General features: G+C 37.1%; 2 protein-coding genes across 2 annotated transcripts in view; one reads left to right on the top strand and one right to left on the bottom strand.

The window, feature by feature from the left end:
- Nucleotides 1–27,478, bottom strand: part of SLC2A13 (solute carrier family 2 member 13) — a 388,263-nt gene that overhangs the window by 330,954 nt on the left and 29,831 nt on the right. The window lies entirely within an intron of this gene.
- On the top strand, nt 10,639–11,156 carry LOC119542103 (60S ribosomal protein L23a-like). The gene has a single exon (XM_037846605.1). The coding sequence runs from the start codon at nt 10,646–10,648 to the stop codon at nt 11,114–11,116; it is 471 nt and encodes a 156-aa protein (XP_037702533.1). The 5' UTR covers nt 10,639–10,645; the 3' UTR covers nt 11,117–11,156.

The following is a 27,478-nucleotide window of genomic DNA, read 5'->3' as shown; positions in this document are numbered from 1 at the left end:
AAGAAACTTTAATCTATATTAATGAATTGGATCTGTTCTTTAAATATAGTAAACATGGTTCACATTATTCTCAAATCATTTTTTAAAACCAGTATTTACTAATTAGGAATATTCATAATCCCTACTAATACTCATCAACCAATAATCTATCAATCTACTAGTACTAATAATCCCTTGTTATTTATTACCTATCTATTCAGATCACCAATAGGTTACTGGTGATATGCAGGAACAAAGAATCTACTCCTAATATTAAAGCAAATAACACTGCATATGTTTCTTCTCTCTCTCTAACCTTTATATTAGTTACTCAAATAGATTTAATATTAATGCCAATTTTTTCATTGGCTTTTTCTCTTCTTTTCGATTCGCATTGCTTAACCCCACAAATACCGTTTCTAGAGAAAAGTGTTCATTCTTGTCGTTATGACTAAATATTTGTTTCACAGAAAGTTTAGCCCTTCTGACTTTCGGACACTTTTTCCTAGAAACAAATAATTATGGATGTAATCTACAAAATGTAGTGAAAGAAATAATGGATAAGATTCAAAATGTTTAACTGAGCCTGAGTTCTCTAGTCTGTTTTTCTCATCCATTCACAGATGAAAGGTAAAAAACAGCAGGGAAATGGCCTACAGACAGGCACTAAGAAAGGGCCGGGAAGGGCCTGAATAATCCGGAGTTGACCACAATGCTTACGCGCTTACTCGCTTACTCGCAAAGCATGCAGGGCCTGGTGAACAAATGACCCATAATCAGGGCCAGACTTCGGGAGGTCTAGGCATAAAATGGGTAGAAGACAGACTCTTTATCTGTTAATGCCTCTGTTTTATGCTTAGCTAATGGATAATTATTTGCATCATAATAACATAATAATCATAGGGTAAGGAGAACCAAGTACACTCTTGCAAATATTAGGTATTTAATATCTGCTGAAAGGAGGAGAGGGGGAGGAAGGGAAGAAAGGGAAAGAAAAATAGACTTTTTCTAAGATCTCAAAGAAAGTCTTCAGGGTATCTACTAGCAGAAATAATATATTCAAAAACAGTGTGTAAAGTCTGATGAAAGAAACTGCATATTATACACATTCATTCAATGTTTCTAAGCAATCTTCCTTGATGGTATTCAGGAATGAAGTCAATCCCTTTTACATCCATTCAATAAGATGAAATGTTAACTTTGCAAAAAACTGCGTCAACTTTATGTTTGTCAAGTAATATGAGGAAATGACGTCAGAGAAAAAAAAGGAAAGTCTCCTGGACTATGTTCTCTAGCATAATAACTGACATTTCTGTACTAGTATGTTTTATTTTAATCCATTAGCAACTACTAAATTAGAAGAGTTTACAGATACTATCTTGCTGCCATGGAAATGCCAACTATTTTAAGACTGTGGTAAAAAAAAAAAAAAAAAAAAAAAGGAGACGAATGGTGCCTTAACTTCTTTCTAAAGGAAGCCGTTTCTTTCAATAGATTTCATAGCCATTTAACTTATATCCCAGGTTTTTAAATCTCTTAATCATTTCAGTTCATGGCATTTCAATGTTTTGTTTTGTTTTTCCAGTAAGGAAAGGTACCTATCACCCATTACTTAATTGCTATGACTTTAAATTTTGGATTTTATCATGTTTCACATTAGATCATCACTTGCATTTAACCAGTGCATCCACCATTTCACACAGTTATTTCTTATGTGAAATCAGTTTAAGTGGTTTATGACTTACATACAGTAAAATCTGCTCCTCTGGGTGTACAGTTCTATGAATTTTGACAAATGCATACAGTCACATAACCACCGCCACAACCAAGATGCACAACAGTTCAATCACCATACGACACTCCCTCTTGATGTCCACTTGTAGTCCAGCAGCCCAGCCCCTAGCTCCTGATAACTACTAACGTATTCTACATCCCTATGGTTTGGCCTTTTCCACAATATCATATAAATGTAATCATACAATATGTAGCCTTCCGAGTCTGGCTTATTTCACAAGTGTAACACATTTGAGAATCATATATGTTGCTTCATGTATCAGTACTTCATTCCTTTCTATTGCAGAGTAGTATTCCATTGAATGTATGCAGCACAGTTTGTTTATCCATTCACATTTGAAGGCATTTCAGTTGTCACCAGTTAATGGCAATTGTGAACAAAGCTGCTATGAACATTTGTATATAGGTTTTTACGTGATTATAAGTTTTCATTTTCCTTGTGTAAATATCTAGCAATGAGAGTGATGGGTTGTATGGTAAATGTATGTCTATGAATAAACTGCTAAGCTGTCTAACATGGCTGTTTCATGGTGCACTCACAGCAGCAATGTATGAGAGTTCCCGTTGATCGGCATCCTCTCCTGCATTTGGTACCGTCAGATTTAAAACATATTAATAGATGTGTATTGTGGTATCTCGGTTTGGTTTTCAGGCTGAGCACTTTTTCATTTGCTTACTTTGACATCCATAGGTTTTCTTTGGTAAAATGACTGTTCAAATTTTTTGCCCATTTTTGAATTGGGTTTTCTTTTTGTTTAGTTTTGAGAGTTCATTAAATATTCTAGAAACAATTTCTTGAACAGATATACGATTTGCCAATATTTTCTCCCAGTCTTGAGATTGTCTTTTCATTCTCTTAACAGTGTATTTTGCAGACTAATAGTTTTACATTTTTATGAAATCTACTTTATCATTTTGTTTTCATGGATTTTGATTTTAAAGTCATATCTAAGAACTCTTAACCTAACCAAAAGTCACAAAGATTTTCTATGTTTCATGCTTTAAGATTTTACATTTAGGTATATGATCCATTTGGGGTCAATATTTGTATAAGATGTAAAGTGTAAGTTGAGGTCCTTTTTTATTTATTTAATTTATTTTTTGCATATGGATATCTAATTATTCCAAAACCATTTGTGAAAAAGATTATCCTTTATCCAATGAATTTCTTTGGACCCTCTGTCAAAAATCAACTGAACAAATTTGCGTTGGTCTATTTCTGAACTCTCTAATCTGTTCCACTGATTTATGAGTCTATTGTTTCAGTAATACCACATCATCTTAATTAATACAGCTTTAAAGTAAGTCTTGAAGTCATGTAGTATGAATCCTCTGTTCTACTTTTTAAAGATGGTTTTAATTATTCTACTTTTTCTACATTTTAGAATCTACTATCAATATCTACAAAAAATATCTTGCTGGGATCTTCATTGAGATTGCATTGAATGACATATCAGTTAGGGCAGAACTGATACTTAACAATATTTTACCTTCCAATCCATGAATATGGTATATACTCCATTTACTTAAGTCATTTTTTTTATTTATTTCATCAATGTTTTATAATTTTTAGCATACAGCTCCTGCACATATTTTGTTAGAATTATATCTATTACCTTTTACTTGGTGCTATTATAAATACTTTTTAAAATTTGTTTCAAATTGTTGATTGCTAATAAAAAATATGACTGATTTTTGCATATTGAACTTACATCCTAACATACTTTGCTAAACTTACTTCTTAGTTTTAGGGGCTTTTTTTTAGATTCCTAGGGATTTTCTATGTTGACAATTATGTCTCTGGATACAAACAGACAGAATTTTTCTGTATGCTTTGTATTTCTTTTTCTTGTTTTATTCTTCTGGTTAGGATATCCAATACAATGTTGGAAAGGTAGGATAAGAGCAGGCTACGTTGCCTTATTCCCCATCTGAACGGAAAGCATTCAATCTTTCACTATTAAGTATGATGTTAGCGGTAGGTTTTTAATGGTTAACCTTATCAAGATGAAGACATGCTCTTCACTTCCTAGAATGCAGACTTTTTTTTTTAATCATGAACGCATGATGGATTTTGTCAAAGGCTTTTTCTTCATCTATTGAGGTAAACATGTTTTTCTTTGATATGATGAATTACAATGATTTTCAAATGGTGAAACAACATTATATTCCAATATATTCCTCTGGGTTGAGGTGTATTATCTTTTTTAAAATGATGCTGGATTCATTTGTTAATATTTTGTTTGGGATTTTTGTACATATGTTCATGAGAAATATTGGTCTGTAATTTTCTTTTCTTATGATGTCTTTGGCTGGTTTGGGTATTGGTGTAATGCTGGGGTCATAAAATGAGTTGGGAGGTATTCCTTTCTCTTCATCTGGACAAGACTGCATGAACTTGTTTTATTTCTTCATTAAAGGTTTGATAGAATTCATCAGCAAAACTATCTGAGCCTAGAGTTTTCTTTGATGGAAGTAACTATATTCAGTTTCTTTAATAAACATTGGACTGCTGAGGTTATCTATTCTTCTTGATTAAGTTTGTATCTTTCAAAGAATTGGGTCTTTTCTGCTAAAATGTTTAATTTATAGGGAAAGAGTTGTTTGTAATATTCCCTTATTATCCTTTTAATGTCTTTATGGTCTCCAGCAATAGTCCCTCTTTCATTCCTGATATTGGTAATTTATGCCTTCTTTTTTTTTCCTTTGCCGGTTTTGCTATATGATTATTAATTTTTATTTATCTTTTCATAAAACCAGTTATTGGTTTGAATAATATTTTTCTATTGTTTTTCTGTTTTCAATTTCATTGATCTTTGTTCTTTATTAACTTCCTCCCTTCCGTTTGCCTGTATTTTAACAAGGCTTAACTTGTTCTTTTTCTATTTTCATAACACAGGGGCTTAACTTACTGATATGTGACCTTTTCTTCTTTTCTAATATGAGCATTTCCAGCTATTCAATTCCCTCTGAGTTCTGCTTTAGCTATATCCTATGAGTTTTGACATATTATGTTTGCATTTCCCATTCAATTCAAAATATTTTCTAATTTCCCTTGACAGATTATTCAAAGGGTGTTGTTTAATTTCCACATATTTGGTGACTGATCTTTAGCTTAATTCTGTTATGGTCAAATGCACAAATATTTCACTTCATTTCTATTTATTAAAATGTTTTATGACCACAATACTTAGTGAATATTTTGTGATATATTTCATGTGCACTTGAGAAGAACATCTATTTTGCTGCTCTTGGGTGGATTGTTCTAAAAACATTGATTAGGCCAAGTTGGTTCCTAGAACTCGATATCCTTTCTGATTCTGTCTACTTATTCTATTAATTACTGAGATAGGAATATTGAAGTCTCCAAGTATATTTATGGATTTGACTATTTCTTCTTCCAGGTTTTGCTTCAAGCATTTTGAAACTCTATTACATGCATACTCATTTAGGATTGTAATGTTTTTTCAATGAACTGACCTTTCTATCATTATGTAATGTCTCTTTTTTATCTATGGAAATTTTCCTTGTTCTGAAGCCACTTCATCTGATATTAATATAGACACAACTTACTTTTTCTTAGTGTTAGCATGGCATAGCTTTATCCATCCTTTTACTTTTAACCTAACTTCATCATTATATTTAAAGTGGGTTTCTTGTAAAGAGTATATAGTATATAGTTACTGTTGCTGTTCTTCCCCTTTCCTACCTTCTTTTGGATTGTGTGAATAATTTTTAGTATTCCACTTTAATTCATCTAATGGGTCTTTTGGCAATATCTCTTTGTATTTATTTGTTATGGCTTGTTCTAGGAATTATAATATATATCCCTAATTCATCAGTCTACTTAAAAAATGTAGTATTTTAACACTTTGAGTAAAATATAGATTACAACAATAGGGATCTCTCTTCCTCCCCCTTTGTTAAAGATTTCACATTTATTACATCCACACAGATTGAAAAAACATCAGCATTATAATTTTTTTCTTTTACCAATCACACATATTTTTAAAAACTTAAGAGAAGAAACATATTCTATTTACCCAGTTATTTACTATTTCTGTTGTTTATTCCTGATTCATTCCTGCTATTCCAAGTTTCCCTCTGGTATCAGTTCCCTTCAGTCTTAACAAGTTCTTGTAACATTTCTTTTAGAACAGATCGGCTGGCAATGAACATTCATTCATCAGTTTTCCCTAACTGAAAATGCCTTCATTCTTGAAGGGTATTTTCACTGGATATAGAATTAAGGGGTGCCCTTTATTTTTCTTTCAGTTCTTTAAAGGTTTTGCTCCACTGCCTTCTGGCCGCCATGGTTTCTGGTGAAAAATCCACTTCGTTTGAAATCCTTGCTCTCTTGTATGTACTGTGTACTGTGAATTTCTTTTTCCTTACTGCTTTCAAGTTTTCTTCTTTATCTCTGATTTTTCTAACAGTTTGAATATAATATATCTAAGCATGACTTTCTTTTGAGTTGATACTGTTTGAGGTTTGCTTGAGTTTCCCGAAGCAGTAAATTTATGTCTTTCACCAAATTTAGAGTTTTCAGCCATTATTTCTTCAAATATTTATTTGTGTGTGCCACCATCTCTTTCTTCTCTCCTTCTATGACTCTGATAACAAATATGTTAAACTCTTTGATATTGTCCTGCAAGTCCCTAGAACTTAGTTCATTTTTTTCCATCTTTTTCAGTTTGCCTAATTTCAACTAATCTAGCTTAAATTCACTGACTCATTCTGTCATCTCCATTCTGCTATTAAGGAATCCAATACAATTTTAATTTCAGATATTTTATTTTTCACTTCTAAATTTTTTTCTTTTTTTTTGTTTTTTTTTAGAGTTTCTGCTATTCTGCTGAGACCATCCATCTTTTCATTCATTTCAAGAGTGTTCACCTTTACCTCATGGATCACAGTTATAGAAGCTGCCTTAAAGTCTTTATCTGATAAATCCATCTTGCAGTTGGTAACTGTTGATTTTTCCCTTGAGAACTGGTTGGTCCAATTTTCCTGTTCTTTGTATATCAAGTAATTTTGGATTATATTCTGAGCATATTGAATATCATGCTGTGACTCTCTAGGCCCTGTTAAAATCCTTTAGAGGATGCTGATTGTGTTTTGTTTGCTTGTTTTAGCATTCAACCAAGGTAGGTTCAAAATACAAGTTCTGTTCAGCCCTTTGCGGGAGATGGTTCCAACATCAGTTTAGTTTTCAAAGCCTTTGCTAGGCTGTTTGGGTCTCCCCCCTGTAGGTGCCACTTGGTGTTAGTCTGGAACTTAGATGGTACTTCATACCATAGTTAAGTTCTCAAAGCATTTGTTATGCCTATTTAGATCTGTTCTGCACATGTGCAGAACACATGTGGGTTAGCTCAAGACTTTTGCCAGTTTATACCCAATATTAAGGGATCCCCTTTTTCAGTTATCTCCTTTCCAAGATTTCCTGACAGGCTCTAGCTCCTAAGAGTTCCTTTTCCCAATCCCCAGCTAGAAGACTACTGTTTCTCTCAGAACTTTAATTGTCCCTTGTGATATCATGCAGTTCCCCCACAACTGGGGCAACCCTCGAGGCAAAGCATCCAGAGAAACAAGAGAGTGAAAAACAACAGGGGTTCCCCATACATACTCTCTGGACCCCAAGGTTCCCTTTACCTGGATCCTCTGGCCAGAAAGAAAAGCTCTATGTTAGGGTCTCAGGAGCCGGCACCACTGTGCCCACCACTACCAATGCCGCCAATGCCACCAACGCCACCAGCACCGTGGAGGCAGTGCAGCTTTTAACTAGGCTGGCCTCAGAGTAGAACCAGGAGAGGGGAAAAAAAAAAATAGGAAAAAAACACAGATTTCTCCTATACTCTCTGGCTCACAGAAACCCAGTCCTCTGGCTATAAAGAAGGGATAGCTTTTGATGTTTTTTGCTGTAGATGTTCAACTGAGCAGTCCTGGCACTAAGCTTCACCAGGTCAAAGCCAGGAGATTAAGGAAGACAAAAATTTTAAAAGCAAGCAAATTCACTGCTATACTGGTCAGCCTGAAAATTTTGACTTCTCTCCCCAATCTACCAGCTCCTGTTTACTTTTCAGAGTCCTCTATTAGCAGCTTTTTGCATTCTGTCCAGAGTTTTAATTGTAATCAGTGAGAGAGAGGGGTGTAGAAGGTTTTAAAATGCATTTTTTTCTTTTACTGTATACAATATAGACGCAAGTTTGGGTTCAGGAGACATTAAAAGGCATTTCAGCAACATTAGTAAGTGCTCAGTACATTGGATACTGGATCATAAGCTCTTTAGCTGATTATGTTTAAATTTATCTAATTAAAGATGAAGTACATCTGGCAGAGTAATAGCAAGACCTCAATCTATTCTAAGGTATCGTAAAAACAATCAAACAGGAACCCCTAGATTGATTTGTATTTTCTTTTCCATCTTAAATACTCACAAATGCTTCCAACTACTAGGGTCAGGCTCTCCAGTATACCTGTGTGTTCTAACGCCAATAACTACTTAGCAACTGTGTCAGCTGGTTTACAATTGTGTGGTCTATAAAAACACAAAGCAGTTTTTCAATGCAATGGTTTTCTACTAAAAAGAACTCTTTCAAAGAGTGCACTCTTCAGCTTCAACAAGATGCCTTCAATAGCCAGAAACACACAAATAGCCAGCAAGGCAAGCTTGCTCACAGGCTCAAATAACAAAACTCAACTCAAGCGAGGGCATTCAAAATGAAGTGCTGTCCAGAACTGAGCACCATTTCTCAACGGATTGAAATAAGCAGCCTATGAAAAGTTAAACTGTTTTAGGGTGAAATGCAAAAGATACAATGCAGGGCAGCATTGGGCTTAAAGCCCCATTTTCATAATCAATCCATGTAATCTATTTAGAAGCTGATAATTGTGTAAGACTAGAACTGAGCTGTCTCTCCTGCTAAGACTCAATACACCCTGTTTTCTGTCCATTTCACAATGAGAAAAGGACCTGAATAGGTGACAGAAAATCAGAGTACTCCTCTTTCCTCTCACCTGGTCATTGAAATGACTATATTAAAAGAAACTTGATCCAAAATCTAATAAAATGCTTTTATTCTCATAAATGAGAAAGCACCTCAGAGGACTTAAGTGACTTGTCCAAAACCACATGTTTAAGTAAAAGGTAGAAGCAAGGCCATAACATGGGGATTTCTAATTTCATGTTGCAATTTCCCCTACTACTCCAGGCTGCTTTCTAAGCAAGGTCAAAAGCTAGGAAACTTCTGAAGAGACAGCACGTGGGATATGCTGATCCAGGAACAGATATCAGATGCACTGGCAGTCAAAATGCAGGTGACCTAGCAGGATGATTTTTTTATCTGCTCCTACTCCTGTACCCTCCCCCACCCAATAGCACCTTTCTGACAAAAACCTTCATTTTAGGACTTTTCATTTTATCTACTCATAAAAAGTAACCAAAAATAAATAAGGGTAAACAACACTCATTACTATGGCAAACAAAAATGTGGCCTTTTCCTTTGGTTCCTCTTGATTTCTTAAACTGTTGTCACCAATGACATAGCAGAATTAAAACTGAACTGAGAAACAAGACAGGTAGTCAAACAAGAAGCTGCATGTCTATTCTCACGTTTCATGCCTAGGGTAAGAAATACTTTATTGCTGGTTAGAAACACCACGTGCTTTTCCTTATTATATCAACAGCAGAAGGTATTCCAGACAAAGCTAAGCAGCTGCAAACTAAGAGGAAGAAACAATGGATGCATTATCATCTCTTGTCCACAAGCAGAAAGACCAGTAACAAGAACTGGGCTTTCATAAGCGCCAGGACCTAACTGATGGACAGCATAATTAGGTGTTGCCTCTAAGGCCAACGACAGATCCAACCTGTTCCCTTGACCTAACTCTGCAATAAATTTGTGGAGTATTCTCCAAATTGAAAGAATGACCTGTCAAGCTAGTTTTCTGGCATGCTTTTCTGAAGGTCAGTCCCAGGATGCAAGTTTCCCCTACCTCACCCCAAGAGCATAATTAAAACTTGAAAAAGGACATGATAACCAAACCTTGAAATGTGACACCTTGCTTCCCAAGTGCTGCATTAGCTCTGACGGTGGGGGCAGAAAAATATGTTTCTAGCCTTCAGTTTGATTTCACCTGACCCCTGGCTCTCGGCTGTGGTTACAGAAGATGCAGCCACACACACCTTCACCTTTCCACGCCCCTCACGTCTCTGGCTGCAACTGCATACAAAAAGGATCTGCCAAAGACTTAACAGCAATCAGTAAATGAAATTTTTTACATAAAGACTAATCAACTAATTGGATTTCCAAAGTCATGAGACAATTGGTCTAAGACTCTGAAGCCACTGCTCAAAAAAGGTGTAACCTGAATTACAGAATGTAACATTTCTACAGTACTTACTAAATTTCTTATCCTTTCTCTCCCTCGCTCCTTTCTCTGCCAGGCTCTTCATATCCCTCTGTTTCTTCAATTCTTTAGTCCGTAAGTGGCCATATTATATTATACTTTAGAATTAAATATCAGGTTAACCTTTAAAAAAAAAAAAAAAAAAAAAAAAAGCTAAACTGTTTTTTAGATCCATATGGCCTTCAGATGACCTTTTTCCCCTGGAAGAAAATTACCTCTAGTAGAAAGCTTCCACGTATCTGTCCTTCCTTCTGTTCTTTCTCCTTCCCAGTGCTCTCATTTACTGATGCTATAAACATTAATGAGACACCTACTATGTGCTAGGTGCTGGGATAGAAGGAACTCATATCTCATAATGGAACAGAGTAAGCCAACACTGGCTGGGAATTTATATGTATCAGTTACCTTACATAATGCTAACTGTTATAATACTCATAAAACCACTATGAAGCTTTTCACGAAGATGGCGCCGAAAGCGAAGAAGGAAGCCCCTGCCCCTCCCAAAACCGAAGCCAAAGCAAAGGCTTTGAAAGCCAAGAAGGCAGTACTGAAAGGAGTCCACAGCCACAAGAAAAAGAAGATCCGCACTTCACCTACATTCCGGCGGCCCAAGACTCTGCGTCTCAGAAGACAGCCCAAATATCCTCGGAAGAGTGCCCCCAGGAGAAACAAGCCTGACCACTATGCCATCATCAAGTTCCCCCTGACCACTGAGTCAGCCATGAAGAAGACTGAAGACAACAACACACTTGTGTTCATTGTGGATGTCAAGGCCAACAAGCACCAGATCAAACAGGCTGTGAAGAAGCTCTATGACATTGACGTGGCAAAGGTCAACACCCTGATCAGGCCTGATGGAGAGAAGAAGGCATATGTTCGACTGGCTCCTGACTATGATGCTTTGGATGTTGCCAACAAAATTGGGATCATCTAAACAGTCCAGCTGGCAAATTCTAAATATAAGTTTTTTGACCATAAAAAAAAAAAAAAAAACCACTATGAAGTGGGTATTACTTTCCCACTAAAGCTAAGAAACCTAGGCATCAAAGAGGTTAACAATAAACGTAAGTTCATGGAGCAACTCATACTATTAAATATCATTTTACACTATTCTACCAAGGCAGATACATGGTAGATATATTAAAATTAAAACGCAATAATGATAAGAGTTAACATTTAACATGAACCACACACTGTTCTAAAAGCTGTATGCAGTATGTCTCATTTACTTCTTACAATGACTCTTTGAGATAGATATTCTTACTACCACCTCACAAGGCAGGTTGGTTAAGGGACCTGACTCTGGGACCAAACCCTGGGTTCAAATCCCAGCTCCAAATTTACAAGCTATATATGGCCTTAGGTAAGGGCCAAGACCTTCCTTTGTCTAGGACTTTCCATTTGCATAAAATAGGAAATAATATACCACACTGTATAGTGTGAGGATTAAATGAGTTACTATATTAAAGTACTCTGAACAAGGCCTAGGGGAAGCAATACATTGCAGGATGAGGAAGCAGCTCAAGTTGGATGATAGGGAAGATGACAGACAGAAAAAACATTACAACCTCCTCCTGATCCCTCATGTTTTTCCTTGCACTGGAGTTTTTCTTTTAGGACATGAAGTTCAAAAGGGGAATGATGAAAGATACTCAGTCCCCAAAGTGCTAACAGCTCTTACTCAAAAATCAAACAAAATTCGCTTGGTAGGACTTGAACATTTCATCAACATCTAAATTGAGAAAGATGACTTTTAAACACTGGCATGCCAGTAGTCCTTATTGGACCACTTTAATTTTAACTGCTATCTTTTTGACTGACCTTGCCATCACATATTAAAAGGAATTACAAATTAGAAGAAATTGCACCTGACCAGTCATTCAACTGTTTGCAGAAAAATGCATCAAATCTTCAAAATACCTTTTTAGAAGCCAATAATTAACAATGCATGACTTTTGAGTTGCGGCTCCACATGCTCAATATGGGTGGGATTTGGGTTACTGATCCGACTGGAAGAGGAGCCAAGGGGTCTTGTCTTGATGCTGTGTGGACATACTTAACATGCTACCCATATTATATGTTGCAGGTCAATAAACATAACAAAATTTTCCAAAAAAAAAAAATGCTTTTATTCAGACTTCACATAAGATTGAGAAACATCAACCATCTTACCACAGAATAAAAATACCTAAGTGTGGTGAGGGTGAAGAGGGCAAAGATGAGAGGATTGGGGAGGGGACCCAAGACTTAGCTCCAGAAAAGGTATGTGACAAAATAGCATTTGTTGTTACAAGGTAATTTTTTATCAAAAAAAAAAAAAAAAAAAAAGGTTGAATGATACTCTAGCACTGTAAGCATATGAATGTGTAGTATGTAGCCTGCACCTACTGGTTTTGAGTTTATTGATCTCTGGATATCAGATCTAAATAATAATCAATTACAATCAAAGAATAAGTAGAGTAAGTGAAATAATTTCTAGTGTTCAGGGAAAATTTACCAAAAATGTGCAAAGGAGACCAGATTATTTGCAAGTCAATCAACCTCAAGAACACTAAATAATTGGTTTTTCTTGAGAGGAATCATGTAAGGGGCAGAATGAATCATTTAAACAGTCAGGAGAGAACTGAGGAGCTTCACAGAGGATGCCAGAGACATATGGCTTTCAGAGTTGCCATTTCCATATTTTACAAATTATCTTTAAAAAAAAGAGCAACATAAAATAATGTTCTTGGTTTCACAACCACAGATTCAAAAAAATATTCAAGGAGAGTAAACAAAGCTATTTGATGCTTTAAAAGACAGGAGCCAAAAGTTACACAATCAAGTAGCTCATGAAGGTGGTGTCAGTAAGAAAACCAACCAATTTATTGAGCAAAGAGGAATTTACAAAAAGGGACACTACTCCCACCCTTAAGGAGTCTGCAATCTTGAGTTTCTTAGGTGATTTATTCCATTTCTGAAGACAAGTTCCCTCACAGATTTGATAACACCATTTCTCCACTGTAATTGCTGAAGGAGCCCTTAGAATTTTAGAATCAGACAGGACTAGAGAGGTCCTCCAGTCTGGCTTTAAATACAATGCAGACTTTCCCCCAAACTCCCAAAAAAAGGTCACTCTGTACCTTATGCTGACTGCCTACTTATACAGATTTATAGACAACCCCCTGCTGTACATCCATTAAAGGAGCCTGTTTCACTGTTGGTCAAGTCTAAGTGTGGATCAAAGGAAATAATGCAAATACACTGGAAATGTAAAAGAGAGATAGACAGACATAGGTATATACAAATATATCATCTATTAATTTTAATTCTTGATTTTTAACAGCATTCTAATATTTTGAAATTATTTTGAACATTAACTCTGTTATCAACCACAACAGCCATTTAGTTTGCTCAGGTCCCCAGATTTAAAAAGCAAGAAGCACGAAGGGCTGAGCTCCAGGTTGCACCCCATTAGAGACCTTCCTCCAGGCCTGTTCTTCAACCCTGACAGGGCATCCAACTAGGTCCTGTCTTTTTTATTTGCCAATTTTCAGAGATTACGCATTATCAGTATCTCCCACAAGATTAAAATTTATTGTGCTCACCAGTGTATTCTCAGCACCTAGCACAAAATATACAGATGTTAAAGAAATGAAAGAAGGGTGTGTCTAAAGCTTTATCTGCAGAACTTCCCTATTCTACTAATCCAGCAATGCTTTCAAAGAAAAAATGAGGTTGATTTAATAAGATGTATTCCTAGTGAACCATAGTGAACGGACAAGGGCTCCTAATAATCATCAGATTCTTCTAAATGCTTCCAAATCTTCACTTTAATAACATTTTATAACATTGCTACAAATTATCATGTTTGCTGATCTATAATTCCTAGCATTCACCTTTTTTCCCTTTTGAAAAATCAGAGCACTATTTCCCAATCAAACGATCATCTCAATAGATGCTGAAAAAGCATCTGACAAAATGCAGCATCCTTTCTTCATAAAAACACTTCAAAAGGTAGGAACTGAAGGAAACTTCCTCAACATGATAAAGGGCATATATGAAAAACCCACAGCCAGCATAGCACTTAATAGCAAGAGACTGAAAGCCTTCCCTCTAAGATCAGGAATGAGACAAGGATGCCCGCTGTCACCAGTTATTCAACACTGTACTAGAAGTGCTAGCCAGAGCAATCCGGCAAGACAAAGAAATAAAAGGCATCCAAACTAGAAAGGAAGAAGTAAAACTGCCTTATTTGCAGATGATATGATCTTATATCTGGAAAACCCTGAGAAATCAATGACACAGCTACTTGAGCTAATAAACAAATTTAGCAAAGTAGCAGGATACAAGATTAATGCACATAAGTCAGCAATGTTCCTATACACTAGAAATGACCTAACTGAAGAGATACTCAAGAAAAAGATTCCATTCCCAATAGCAACTAAAAAAATCAAGTACCTAGGAATAAACTTAACCAAGGATGTAAAAGACCTATACATAGAAAACTACATAACTTGACTAAAAGAAACAGAAGGGGGCCTAAAAAGATGAAAAAATATTCTGTGTTCATGGATAGGAAGGCTAAATGTCATTAAGATACCAATTCTACCCAAACTTATCTACAGAGTCAATGCAATTCCTATCAAAATTCCAACAATGTACTTTGCAGACTTGAAAAAGGTAGTTATCAAGTTTATATGGAAGGGGAAGATGCCTCTAATTGCTAAAAACATTCTAAAAAAGAAAAACAAAATGGGAGGACTTACACTCCCTGACTTTGAAGCTTATTATAAAGCCACAGTAGTCAAAACAGCATGCTACTGGCACAAAGACAGACATATTGATCAATGGAATCGACTTGAGAATTAGGATATAGACCCCCAGATCTACAGGCGACTGAACTTTGATAAGGTCCCCAAAACCACGGAACTGGGACGTAATAGCCTACTCAACAAATGGGGCTGGGAGAGCTGGATATCCATATCCAAAAGAATGAAAGAGGACCCCTACCTCACACCCTACACAAAAATTAACTCAAAATGGATTAAAGACCTCAATATTAGAGAGATGTAAATTAAGACCACAACAAGATATCATCTCACATCAATTAGATTGGCTGCCATTAAACAAACAGGAAACTACAAATGCTAGAGAGGATGTGAAGAAATTGGAATTCTTATTCATTGTTGGAGAGAGTGTATAACGGAACAGCCACTCTGGAAGACAGTCTGGCAGTTCCTTAGAAAACTAGATATAGAGTTACCCTTCAATCCAGCAATTACACTTCTCGGTATATACCCGGAAGATCTGAAAACACTGACATGAGCAGATATCTGCATGCCAATGTTCATAGCAGCAATATTCACAATTGCCAAGAGATGCAAATAACCCAAATGTCCTTCAACAGAGGAGTGGATAAACAAAATGTGGTATATACACACAATGGAATACTATGCAGCAGTAAGAAGGAACGAGGTCATGAAACATATGACAACATGGATGAACCTTTAAGACATAATGCTGAGTGAAATAAGCCAGGCACAAAAAGAAATATTGTATGTTACCACTAATGTGAACACTATGAAAAATGTAAAATAAATGGTTCGTATTGTAGAACGTAGGGGATCTAGCGATAGACAGCAAATAGTGAAGGGGAAACAATAATCTAATAAGAACAGATAAGTTATGGAGGGTAAATTTAATGTTCTGGGAACGCTCAGGAATGACTATAGTTTGTTAATTTCTGGGGGGTATGGTAGGAACAAGTTCCCAGAAATGTAGTTATTTTAGGTTATTTGTTGTTCTTATTCCTTTGTTGGGTTATAGTCTGTTTATTTTCTTGGGGTAGGATACGACCATGTTGGAAGCAATGTCGTTACTTTACGTTATTTGTTTTTTCTTATTCCTTTGTTCTGATTTTGTTTGAAATGTTTTTTATTGTTTGTTTTTTTAATTTTTTAATAAAGTTAAAAAAAAGCAATGAATGAATGTGAAAAAATAAATGAACAATGGGGGAAGGAGGGGAATGGAATGTTTTGGATGTTCTTCTTTATTCTAATTTTTATTTTATTTTTTGGAGTAATGAAAATGTTCAGAGATTGATTGGGGTGATGAATGCACAACTATGAACAACTGATTGTACACTTTGAAGGATTGTAAGTTATGTGAATGTATCTCAATAAAATTGCATCTAAAAAAAGGTGCTGTTTCCCATGTCTTCTATCTGGGTACCTTATCGCCATGACAAAAGCATTCACTGACAGTGACTTTGAGTTCACATCTACAAATTCGTTTCATCCCAGTTAATCCAAAGTGGATTAAGTCAGCCAGATGATCACTTAAAGCAAAGAAAAGTTAGGTATTAACTACAGAATTAGCTATCCATATGTAAAGCTTTAATGTTTATTAATAACTATACCTTTGAATGCTTATTAAATAAAAATGTCTTTGAAAATGGGTATTATATTTAGAAATCTTTAATAGTGAAAATCATCCAGAAAATAAAGATCTCTGGCACAGATGAAGATTAAGTAAATAATTCTATAATTACCAAATGACTTACAAAATAGTGTGTTTCTTTTCCAACATTCAGGTTTTTCTTATCAAGCCATAAAACCCTTTTAATGGGTTCTTATTTCCCCAATCTCAAAAACTACTACTCACTCACAATAAATACTTTCTATTTGTGGCTATTTTATATGATCTTAAAAAAAAGCAAAAGAAGTTACTGCCTTGGAATCTTTAGTAAGAGAGTCTTTGTAACAATGTACACACGCAGATACCTGGTATTTTATAAAATAAGATCACTGAATTCTACTTTATGCATCATACCCTGTATAGTGAGTTAAAAACTTGCAGAAAGACACTCATCCACTTGAATATCATTAGATTCTTTGTAATTTACTATGTAGACAGTATTCATAAAGCTTTATTCCACATGATAAGGAGGAAATCTAACATAAACATAAAAGTGCATTGCTCAAGTCCCTTGAAGGGCTGGAGAAAAAAATGTGGAACTTTTAAACTTCCCGAACTGGAGAATTCTTGATAGTCTCTCAAGCATTAGGGACCCCCAGTTTAATAAGGCAAGCCATCGATCTTGCCCTTGTGAAACTTATTTTTGTAATGATGAAGCTAAGCCTATTTATAATTATGCCTGCGTCATCCCCAGAGAACCTCTTTTGTTGCTCAGATGTGGCCTCTCTCTCTAAGCCAACTCTGCAAATAAACTCACTACCCTCCCCACTATGTGGAACATGACTCCTACATGTGTAAGCCTTCCCGACAATGTGGGACATGACTGCCAGGGATGAGTTGGCCCTGGCATGTGGGACTGACAATGTCTTCTTGACCAAAAAGGGGAAGAAAAATAAAACAAAATAAAGTTTCAGTGGCTGAGAGATTTTAAATCGAGAGGTCATTCTGGAGGTTACTTTTATGCAAGCTTCAGCCAGAAACTGCAAATTGCCACAGCATACCAATCCCCAACCAACAGTATTCCTGAAAATCCTAAAGAATACCCTGGGCCTAAGAATCTATAAAAATTTTACCTATTAAGTTTAGGTTTTCAGAAACTTAAAGCCTCCAGATGGCTCCCAGGCCTAAACCCTGAAAAAACAGAGGTAACAGTCTCTCCAAGATTATCAACCAGTTTCATTCCTCTACCCCATGTCAATACCACTCCTCACCATGAACAAGTTAGAATGGTCATTGCCCAGATGTCCCTGAAGATTGAGAGGTCGGAGTTGTAATTGAGAAGTTAGGATTTAACGAATGATTACGACTACTTACTCATTATATAGATATTTCTTTTTAGTTTCTAGTGTATTCAAATAGCCAGAAGGAAATATCTGTAATCCAGTAGACATGACCCTTGAAAATGATTGTATAATTATATAGATTTCATCTTGCGACCATGTGATTGTAAAAACCTAGTGACTAACACCCCTTTTATCCAATGTATGGGTAGATGAGTAATAAAATAAAGACATGCATGAAAAAAATAGTAATAACAATAGGTTGGGAATACAGGGAAAAAATACCCCTACATAAACTATGGACAACAGTTAACAGTACCACTTTAATCATCTTTTATCAAATATAACAAAGGTAACTACTGTTAAAAAAAAAAAATAGTATTACAAAAAAAGTGCTATCATGAATTTGTTACAATTTTCCTAACAAATGAAAGTGGTGGTGGTGGGGAGGTGTCTGGGAATCCTACAGTTTATACATAACTGTTCTGTAAACCCAAAACTTCTTTGACAACAGATAATTGTTTTTTAAAAAAAGCATATTGCTAGAATCATTCACTGGGTCTTTATAAACAAAAGTCTAAACTTCAATCAAAATTGAAACTGGACAATCACTGGGCAACAAAGAGTAATGGGGTGCCATATTTTTGATATGCAATCCTAAATTTCAAGGTTCAAACCATACTATGAAAATTCTGTGATTTCTCCCTCCATTTCGTCAGGAAATGTGGATGTGAAACTAGGTAACTCCTCCACATTTACTCATACTATCTAATATACAAATGAAAGTCCTAGAGAAGATTTTAACTACTAATATGTCAGGAAAACTTACTTATCACAGTTTAATTCCTTTCACCAGTTCAAGAGATGATGTCTCCAATAGAGAAAAAAAATGGGAGGAAAAATTCAGATAAATTAAACAAACATAAGAGCCAGCACCTGTCAGGCACTGGGTAGACCACAGAGAATTTTTTTTAAAGGCGACAAGGGAGGATGCATAAGACATTGTGTCTCCACTTTTAAAACTTACAATATGTCAGAGAACACAGCTGTGTAAAAACACAAATACAGCAACAAAAGCTAGTATAAATTAATTTACTGAGTACCAGGCACTGTGCTAAGCTTTTCACATGTATTTTACAATTAACCCTCACAGGAACCCTATGAAGGAGATTATTTGTGAAACCTGCCTTGACCACTCACTCCAGGTAGACGTCTTCAGGCCTTTTTCTGCACTACTTTCTCTGTACTACTTTTTCTGTTCTACTGTTGTGCCTTGCATATTTTTCTATTACTGCCTATACAGTCATACCTCATTTTATTGCACTTTGCAGACATTGCTTTTTCTTTATAAAGTGCAGGTTTGTGGCAGCCCTGCATTGAGCAAGTCTGTTGGCACCATAATTCCAACAGCATGTGCTCATTTTGTCTCTCTGCTGCACTTTGGTAATTCTAGCAATGTTTCAAGCATTTTCATTATTATCACATCTCTTATGGTGATCTGTGATCAGTGATCTTTGATATTACCATTGTAATTGTTCTGGAGTGCCACAAACCACACCTATTGATAAATGGCGGGCATGTTCTGACTGCATCACCGAAGTTCATTCTCCCATCTCTCTCCCTCTCCTCAGGTCTCCCTCTCACCTGAGACACAGCAATACTGAAATTAAGGCAATTAATTACCCTACAATGGCCTCTAAGTGTTCAACTGAAAGGAAGAGTTGCATATCTCTCACTTTAAATCAAAAGCTAGAAATGATTTAGCTCAGTGAGGAAGGCCTGTTGAAAGCTGAGACAGGCAGAGAGCTTGGCTTCTTGCGCCAAACAGTTAGCCAAGTTGTGAATGCAAAGGGAAAGTTCTTGAAGGAAATTAAAAGTGCTACTCCAGTGAACACACAAATGATAAGAAAGCAAAACTGCCCTTATCACTGATAAAAGAGGAAGTTTTAGTTGCCTGGATAGAAGATCAAACCAACCACAATGTTCCCTAAAGCCAAAACCTAATCCAGAGCAAGGCCCTAACTCTCTTCAATTCTGTGAAGGCTGAGAGAGGTGAGGAAGCTGCAGAAGAATAGTTAGAAGCTAGCAGGGGTTGGTTCATGAGATTTAAGGAAAGAAGCCGTCCTGATAACATAAAAGTGCAAGGTCAAACAAGTGCTGATTTAGAAGCTGCAGTATGTTATCCAAGAGATCTACCTAACATAATGGATAAGGTGGCTACACTAAACAACAGATTTTCAATGTACATGAAAGAGCCTTCTAATGGAAGAAGATGCCATCTAGGATTTCACAGCTAGAGAGAAGTCAATGCCTGGCTTCAAAGCTTCAAAGGACAAGTTGACTCTTGTTAGGGGCTAATTGCAGCTGGTCAGCTGAAGTTGAAAACCATTCTGAAAATCCTAGGGCCCTTAAGAACTAAGCTACATCTACTTTACCTGTGCTTTATAAATGGAATAACAAAGCCTGAGTGACAGCACATCTGTTTACAATGTGGTTTACTGAATATTTTAAGCCTACTGTTGAGACCTACTGCTTAGGAAAAAACAGCCTTTTAAAATATTATTGCTCATTGATAACACACCTGGTCACCCAAGAGTTCTGATGGAACTGTACAAGATTAATGCTGTTTCCATGATGCTAATGCAAAATCCATCCTGCAGCCCATGGATCAAGGAGTCATTTCGACTTTCAATTCTTATTATTTAAGAAATACATTTTGTAAGGCAATAGCTGCCATACTGGTTCTGCCGATGGATCTGGGAAAAGTAAATTGAAAACGTTCTGGAAAGGATTCACCATTCCAGATGACACTAAGGACATTCATGATTAATGAAGGATATCAAAATATCAATATGAACAGGAGTTTCGAAGAAGTTGCATCCAACTTTCATGGATGACTTTGAGGAGCTCAAGACTTCAGTGGAGAAAGGAATTGCAGTCTTGAGAATTAGAACTAGAATTAGAAGTGGAGCCTGAAGGTGTGACTCAATTGTTGTAATCTCATGATAAAACTTGAATAGATGAGGAGATGCTTCTTATGTAGCAATGAGCAAAGAAAGTGGTTTCTTGAGATGGACTCTAGTGGTGAAGATGCTGTGAACATTGTTGAAATGACAACAAAGGAGTCAGAATATTACATAAGCTTAGCTGATAAAGCAGCAGCAGGGTTTGAGAGGACTGACTCCAATATTGAAAGAAGTTTTACTGTGGGTAAAACACCATCAAACAGCATCACGTGCTACAGAGAAATCTTTTGTGAAAGAAGAGTCAAGGGATGCAGCAAACTCCATTGCTGTCTTATTTCAAGAAACTGCCACAGCCACCCCAACCTTCAGCAACCACCACCCTGATTAGTGAGCAGCTAACATGAAGGAAAGACCCTCCAGCAAAAAGATTATGATTCACTGAAGGCTCAGGTGCTGGTTAGCATTTTTTAGCAATAAAGTATTTTCATAATTAAAGTAACTACACTTTTTAGACATAATGCTATTTTATACATAATAGTTTACAGTATAGTATAAACGTAAGTGTTGTATAAACCAGGAAACCAAAAAATTCACGTGACTTGCTTTATTGCAATATTTGCTTTATTGCGGTGATCTGGAACCAAAATCGCAGTATCTCCAAGGTATGCCTGTATCAAAGATATCTGAGTACCACATAAGGGCAGTAATAAAAACAGTAGAGAAAAAGTCATAATAAAGATGGTGAGGAAGGATTCACAGATGTGGAAGATTTAAGGGTTTTACAAGGAAGAATTCAAAAATGTGAAGGGTTTAAGGGCTTCACAAAATTAAAAACACTTAGAATGGTAAACCAGAAAATCAGTCTCAAACCAAATCTTCACAGCATAGTTTGATTATTTAGTTTGACAGTTTAAGTTTCCACAATTATCTGAAGAACTTATATTCATATCTAAGTTTAAAATGTGTTCTAAGGCCAGTGTTCACAGTTATCACAATTTGGCCCAGTAATCATGACACTCCATTGCTATGAAGAATTACAGACTGGCTTCCCTTGAAACCTAACCTCACTTTTCACATCCAGAATTAAAATCTAGATCATTAAAGGATAAGAATATTATCCTAGTTTGCTAATGCTGCAGAATGCAAAACACCAGAGATGGATAGGCTTTTATAAAACGGGGGTTTATTTCACTACACAGTTACAGTCTTAAGGCCACAAAGCGTCCAAGGTAACACATCAGCAATCGGGTACCTTCACCGGAGGATGGCCAATGGCATCCGGAAAACCTCTGCTAGCTAGGAAGGCAGCTGGCGTCTGCTCCAAAGCTCTGGCCTCAAAATGGCTTTCTCCCAGGACGTTCCTCTCTAGCAAGCTTGCTCCTCTTCAGAACATCACTCACAGCTGCACTCAGTGAGTTCCCTCTCTCTGAGTCAGCTCATTTATATGGCTCCACCGATCAAGGCCCACCCTGAATGGGCAGGGCCACACCTCCATGGGAACATCACATCAAAATCATCACCCACAGCTGCGTGGGGCACACCCCAAGCAAACCTAACCAGCACCAAAACGTCTGCCCCACAAGACTACAAAGACAATGGCATTTGGGGGACACAATACATTCAAACCGGCACAGGTATCCTCAAAATCATATATGAAAAAGTTCCATATATTTAATACCATATTTTAAATTGATTACATCATATTACACTTACATTTACGTTCTGTCCCCTAAGTTTAGAATCAAATCCCTGATGAAAAATAAAGTGTGTCTTTTATTTTTGAATCCTGATCCAGCAGCATTGTGCCTGGTCCAATATAGGTGCTCAATAACTACTGAATGAAATTTATTATAGTCTGAAATGTGTATCAACTTTGAAAAAGAGAACAAGAGATTTCAAGTTCCATATCCAGCATTCTCAAGGAGAAAGATGCACTAAGTATTGGGGATTCGAGTAACCAAAGATATGATTTGAAGTTCAAGGAAACTTGTTCAGGCCTCTTTACAGTCTGGGTGAAATACTGCTCTCCTCTCACTCCCCTCCCAAAGCTTTAATTCCGCTTCAACTGCAAAGATAAAACTAATTGAAAGTCATCTGTCTTCCATCAATCTCCCTTCCAGGAAAGAGAAGAGAGAGGAGCTTTCAGAAAGAACATGCACCACACCATAAACCACTAAGTTTGCATTCCAGTTGATTCCACGGTTGCGTGAAAATGTAGTTACTGTGAGTTCATCCCTGAGAACTCTGATAGTCTCTTACACAGCAATCAACTTCCATTTTTTGGACTTGCACAGTAGATGAAAAGATCCATTTTTCCCCAGGTACTGAATACAATGTTAGACTTAAATGTCTTAATTGAGCTTTAAAATACTATCTATTTTTTACCCAGCTATTTTTAAAAGTTTGAAACCACAGACTTGAGTCACAAGCAATCTTATAGAGAACATTTAATTACCCTTACCCACTACAGAAATATCCTACAATATCCCTGCCTGATGCACAGATACCCAATCTTGGCTCAAAAACTATTCCCCAGGGTTATGCTATTTTAGTTTCCACATATTCATTAAATATTTAGTGAATCCTTCTTGTGTGCCAGATACTACAATATGCACTGGCAGAAAAGGAGTAAACAAAACAGAAAAATAAAAACCTGCCCTTGTGGAGATTACATTCTAGTGGAGAGGTTCAGGCTACTGGCTTTTACTCTGATTGAGAAAGGGAACTACCGAGGGGCTTTGAGCAGAGAAGTGACATGGTCTGATGTATATTTTTAAATAATCATCTGTCCTTTGTGTGAAGAAGAGAAGGCAAGTGTCAAGGACAAAGGCAGAGAGAACAGTTAGGAGACACTCCAAGTGAGAGATGGTATTTTGGAATAGGAAGTAGGCAGTGGAAGTGATGAGAAGTAGATGGATTCTATATATAATCTGAAGCTGGGTTCACAGGATTTCCTGGCAGACTGGATGTGAGGCATGAGGGAAGAGTCAAGAAGACTCCAAGGCTTTTGGTTGGAGCACCAGGAGGCACGTCCTCAACTGATTGATGGGAGATGGTGGGCAAAAGCAGGATACTGGTTGAGAAGTTGGGTACAAGAGTCTAGATATCAAGAGAGAGGTTGGGGCTGAGATCTAGATGTGGGAGTTGTCAGCACACAGAAGGCATTCCAAATCATGAGACAGAATGAGATTGCCAGAGGGGTGAATGTAAATAGAGAAGAAGAGATGTCCCAGGAGTGATCCTTGGCACTTGCTAAAATTAAGAGGTCTGAGAGTTGAGGAAGAATCTGCAAAGGAGACAGAGAAGAGCCTAAGGAAAAGCCCGGAGAGTGTCCCAGAAGCCTTGAAGTTTCAAGAAGGCATTAAGTACTGTCAACTACTACTGACAGGTCAAGTAGTATGAGGCCTGAAAATTGTCCTTGGATTTAGCAAAATAAAGGTCCCAGTGATCTTGACAAGAGCAATTCTGGTAGAGTAGAAGGGGTTCAGAAAAGAATGAGGAGAAAGGAGATGAAGAAAAATAACATAGGCAACTGCTTCATGTAAAAAAAAAAAAGCGAGAGAGTGAGAGAGAAATGAGAGTATAGTAACTCAAGGATATGTGAGGTAGCAAGGAATTTTTTAAAAGATGTCAAAATAACAGTATGTTTGCATTCTTATGGGAATGATCCAGTAGAAGTGGGAATTTTCTAAAGTAAAAAGAGAAGGGGAAGCAGCAGGAATAACAGCTTTGAATAGCAGAGAAGGGATGGTATTTGGACACAAGAGGAGGGTCTGGCCTTTGCTAGGAGCAAGGACAGTTCATTCACAGGAGCAGCAGGGATGACAGGGCATGTGGGCAAGGTGCAGGCAGGTGGGGACTGTGGGCTGGGAGCCAGTGGAAGCTCTCACCCTGAGTGCTTCTATTTTTCTCAGTGATATAGTAAGCAAGATACTTTTCCGGAATACATAAATGAATAAGACCCATGAAATGCGCATCATATATCAAGAGGTCTTGCTTATTCATGTAGTGAGTTAAAAATTAGGAAAAATAAATATATATGTGACTTTCATATGATTAGACTTATATTTTGTCATCACTTCTCAAAAACTTCATTCCATAGACCAAGAGGTAAAACCTAATTTGCAAAGAAAATCTATTTCTGGAGTGTTTTTTTGTGTATGTATCTGTGTATGTTTAAAACAAAATCTGAATTCCAGGTAAACTTACAACAATAAAGACAAAAGAAACAGTAAAAGATAAATAAATTTGAAACTCCTTCACTATATGTAAACTACATATACAGCTTTTACCTTCTTCAAAACCCTATACCCAGGAAGAATTTAAGATGGCAGCATAGAGACGAGTGGAAGCTAAATAGTCCCCCTGGAACAACTACAGAAAACCAGAAACAACTAGTAAATAATCCAGAATAACTGCAGGGGGATAAACGAGACCATCCACTCATCATACACCAACCTGAATTGGGAGGAATGCCCGAGAACACAGCATAAAATCTGTAAGTAAAACCTGCAGATCCAAGTCGTGAGACCCCCTCCCCCATAGCCTGAGCTGCGAAGCCTCGTGGTGCCAGAGAGAAGCTCTCTCCCAGCAAGCGAATATAGCTCAGCTGAGCTCCAACTGGGGTTTTAAGTAGCGAGTGTGAACTGCTCACTACAGGTACACATCCCCAAAAAACAGACAGAGGCTTTGGGTGACGACTGACCTGGGAGAGCCGGAGGGTCGCCTTGAACTGGGTCTGAAGAGGACTATCTGTTTCTTTTTCGGCTCAGTGGAGAAAGCCCCAGTCATTTTCAGTTTCCAGGGCTATGACTCGGGAAAGGGTGGAGACAGCACAAGCACAGAGAGAGACCATTGAAATGCTAATGACCTCCACCTGGGGGGTCTGTCTTCTCTAGGAGGAAAGGGGTGGGGCCCTTTCCATTCAGAACCAGACCCCAGAGCCTGGGGGAACACGGCATTACCTCCTCACACCAGTCAAGAATTATAGGCTAACAGGCATCACCTGCTGGGCAGAAAAGCACAGTGACCTGAGGCATCACAGGGTGGAGCAATTTTCTAAGACACACCCACAGTGAAAGCAGATACTGAATATTTCTTCCCTCTGGGACCTGAGCCTGTTCTGGTCTGGGAAAACCTGATTTGGATAACCAAGGAAACCCTGCCTAGACAACAGAAAATTACAACCTACACTAAGACAAACAAAGATATGGCCCAGTCAAAGGAACAAACGTACACTTCAACTGAGTTACAGGAATTTAAACAACTAATGCTAAATCAAATCAAAAAGTTTAGAGAAGATATTGCAAAAGAGATAGAGGCTGTAAAGGAAACACTGGGCACATATACGGCAGAAAACAAAAGTTCAAAAAAACAACTACTAGAATCTATGGAAATGAAAGGCACAACACAAGAGATGAAAGACACAATGGAAAAATACAACAGCAGATCTCAAGAGGCAGAAGAAAACGCTCAGGAACTGGAGAACAAAACACCTGAAAGCCTACACGCAAAGGAGCAGATGGAGAAAAGAATGAAAAAATATGAGCAACGTCTCCGGGAACTCAAGGATGAAACAAAGTACAATAATGTACTTACCATTGGTGTCCCAGAAGAAGAAGAGAAGGGAAAGAGGGCAGAAGCAATAATAGAGGAAATAATTAATGAAAATTTCCCATCTCTTATGAAAGACATAAAATTACAGATCCAAGAAGCGCAGCATACTCCAAACAGAAGAGATATGAATAGGCCTACGCCAAGACACTTAATAATCAGATTATCAAATGTCAAAGACAAAGAGAGAATTCTGAAAGCAGCAAGAGAAAAGCAATCCATTACATACAAAGGAAGCTTAGTAAGACTATATGCGGATCCCTCACCAGAAACCATGGAGGCAAGAAGGAAGTGGGGTGATATATTTAAGATACTGAAAGAGAAAAACCACCAACCAAGAATCCTATATCCAGGAAAGCTGTCCTTCAAATATGAGGGAGAGCTCAAAATATTTTCTGACAAACAATGAGAGACTTTGTGAACAAGACACCCACCCTACAGGAAATACTAAAGGGAGCACTACAGGGTGATAGAAGACAGGAGTGTGTGGTTTGGAACACAATTTTGGGAGATGGTAGCACAACAATGTAAGTACACTGAACAAAGGTAACTATGAACACAGTTGAGAGAGGAAGGTGGGGAGTATGTGAGACACCACAAGAAAGGAGGAAAGATAAAGACTGGGACTGTGTAACTTGGTGAAATCTACAGTATTCAACAATTGTGATAAAATGTACAAATATGTTCTTTTACGAGGGAGAACAAGCAAATGTCAACCTTGCAAGGTGTTAAAAATGGGGAGGCATTGGGGGAGGGATGCAATCAGCATAAACTAGAGACTGTAACTAAGAAAAAAAAAAAAACCCTATACCCAGCCATAAATTTTAAGTAGTTGTAATCAGTTTACCCATACAACATGGTTCTGTTCTTTGAACTTATTATTTGGGTATTTTATATGTATTGAAAGTCCATGTTCTCCTGACTAATGGCAATGTAACATTCTACTACATACCATGGTTTACCTAATCATTTCCCAAT

Source organism: Choloepus didactylus, chromosome 8 (genome assembly GCF_015220235.1).
Source record: "Choloepus didactylus isolate mChoDid1 chromosome 8, mChoDid1.pri, whole genome shotgun sequence".
Classification (NCBI taxonomy): domain Eukaryota; kingdom Metazoa; phylum Chordata; class Mammalia; order Pilosa; family Megalonychidae; genus Choloepus; species Choloepus didactylus.
Note: the sequence above shows the minus strand (reverse complement) of the source record. Positions and strands in the feature narration are given on the sequence as shown.

Excerpts from the sequence above, each read along its gene's own strand:
- LOC119542103 (XM_037846605.1), top strand. The coding sequence starts at position 10,646 with ATGGCGCCGAAAGCGAAGAAGGAAGCCCCTGCCCCTCCCAAAACCGAA.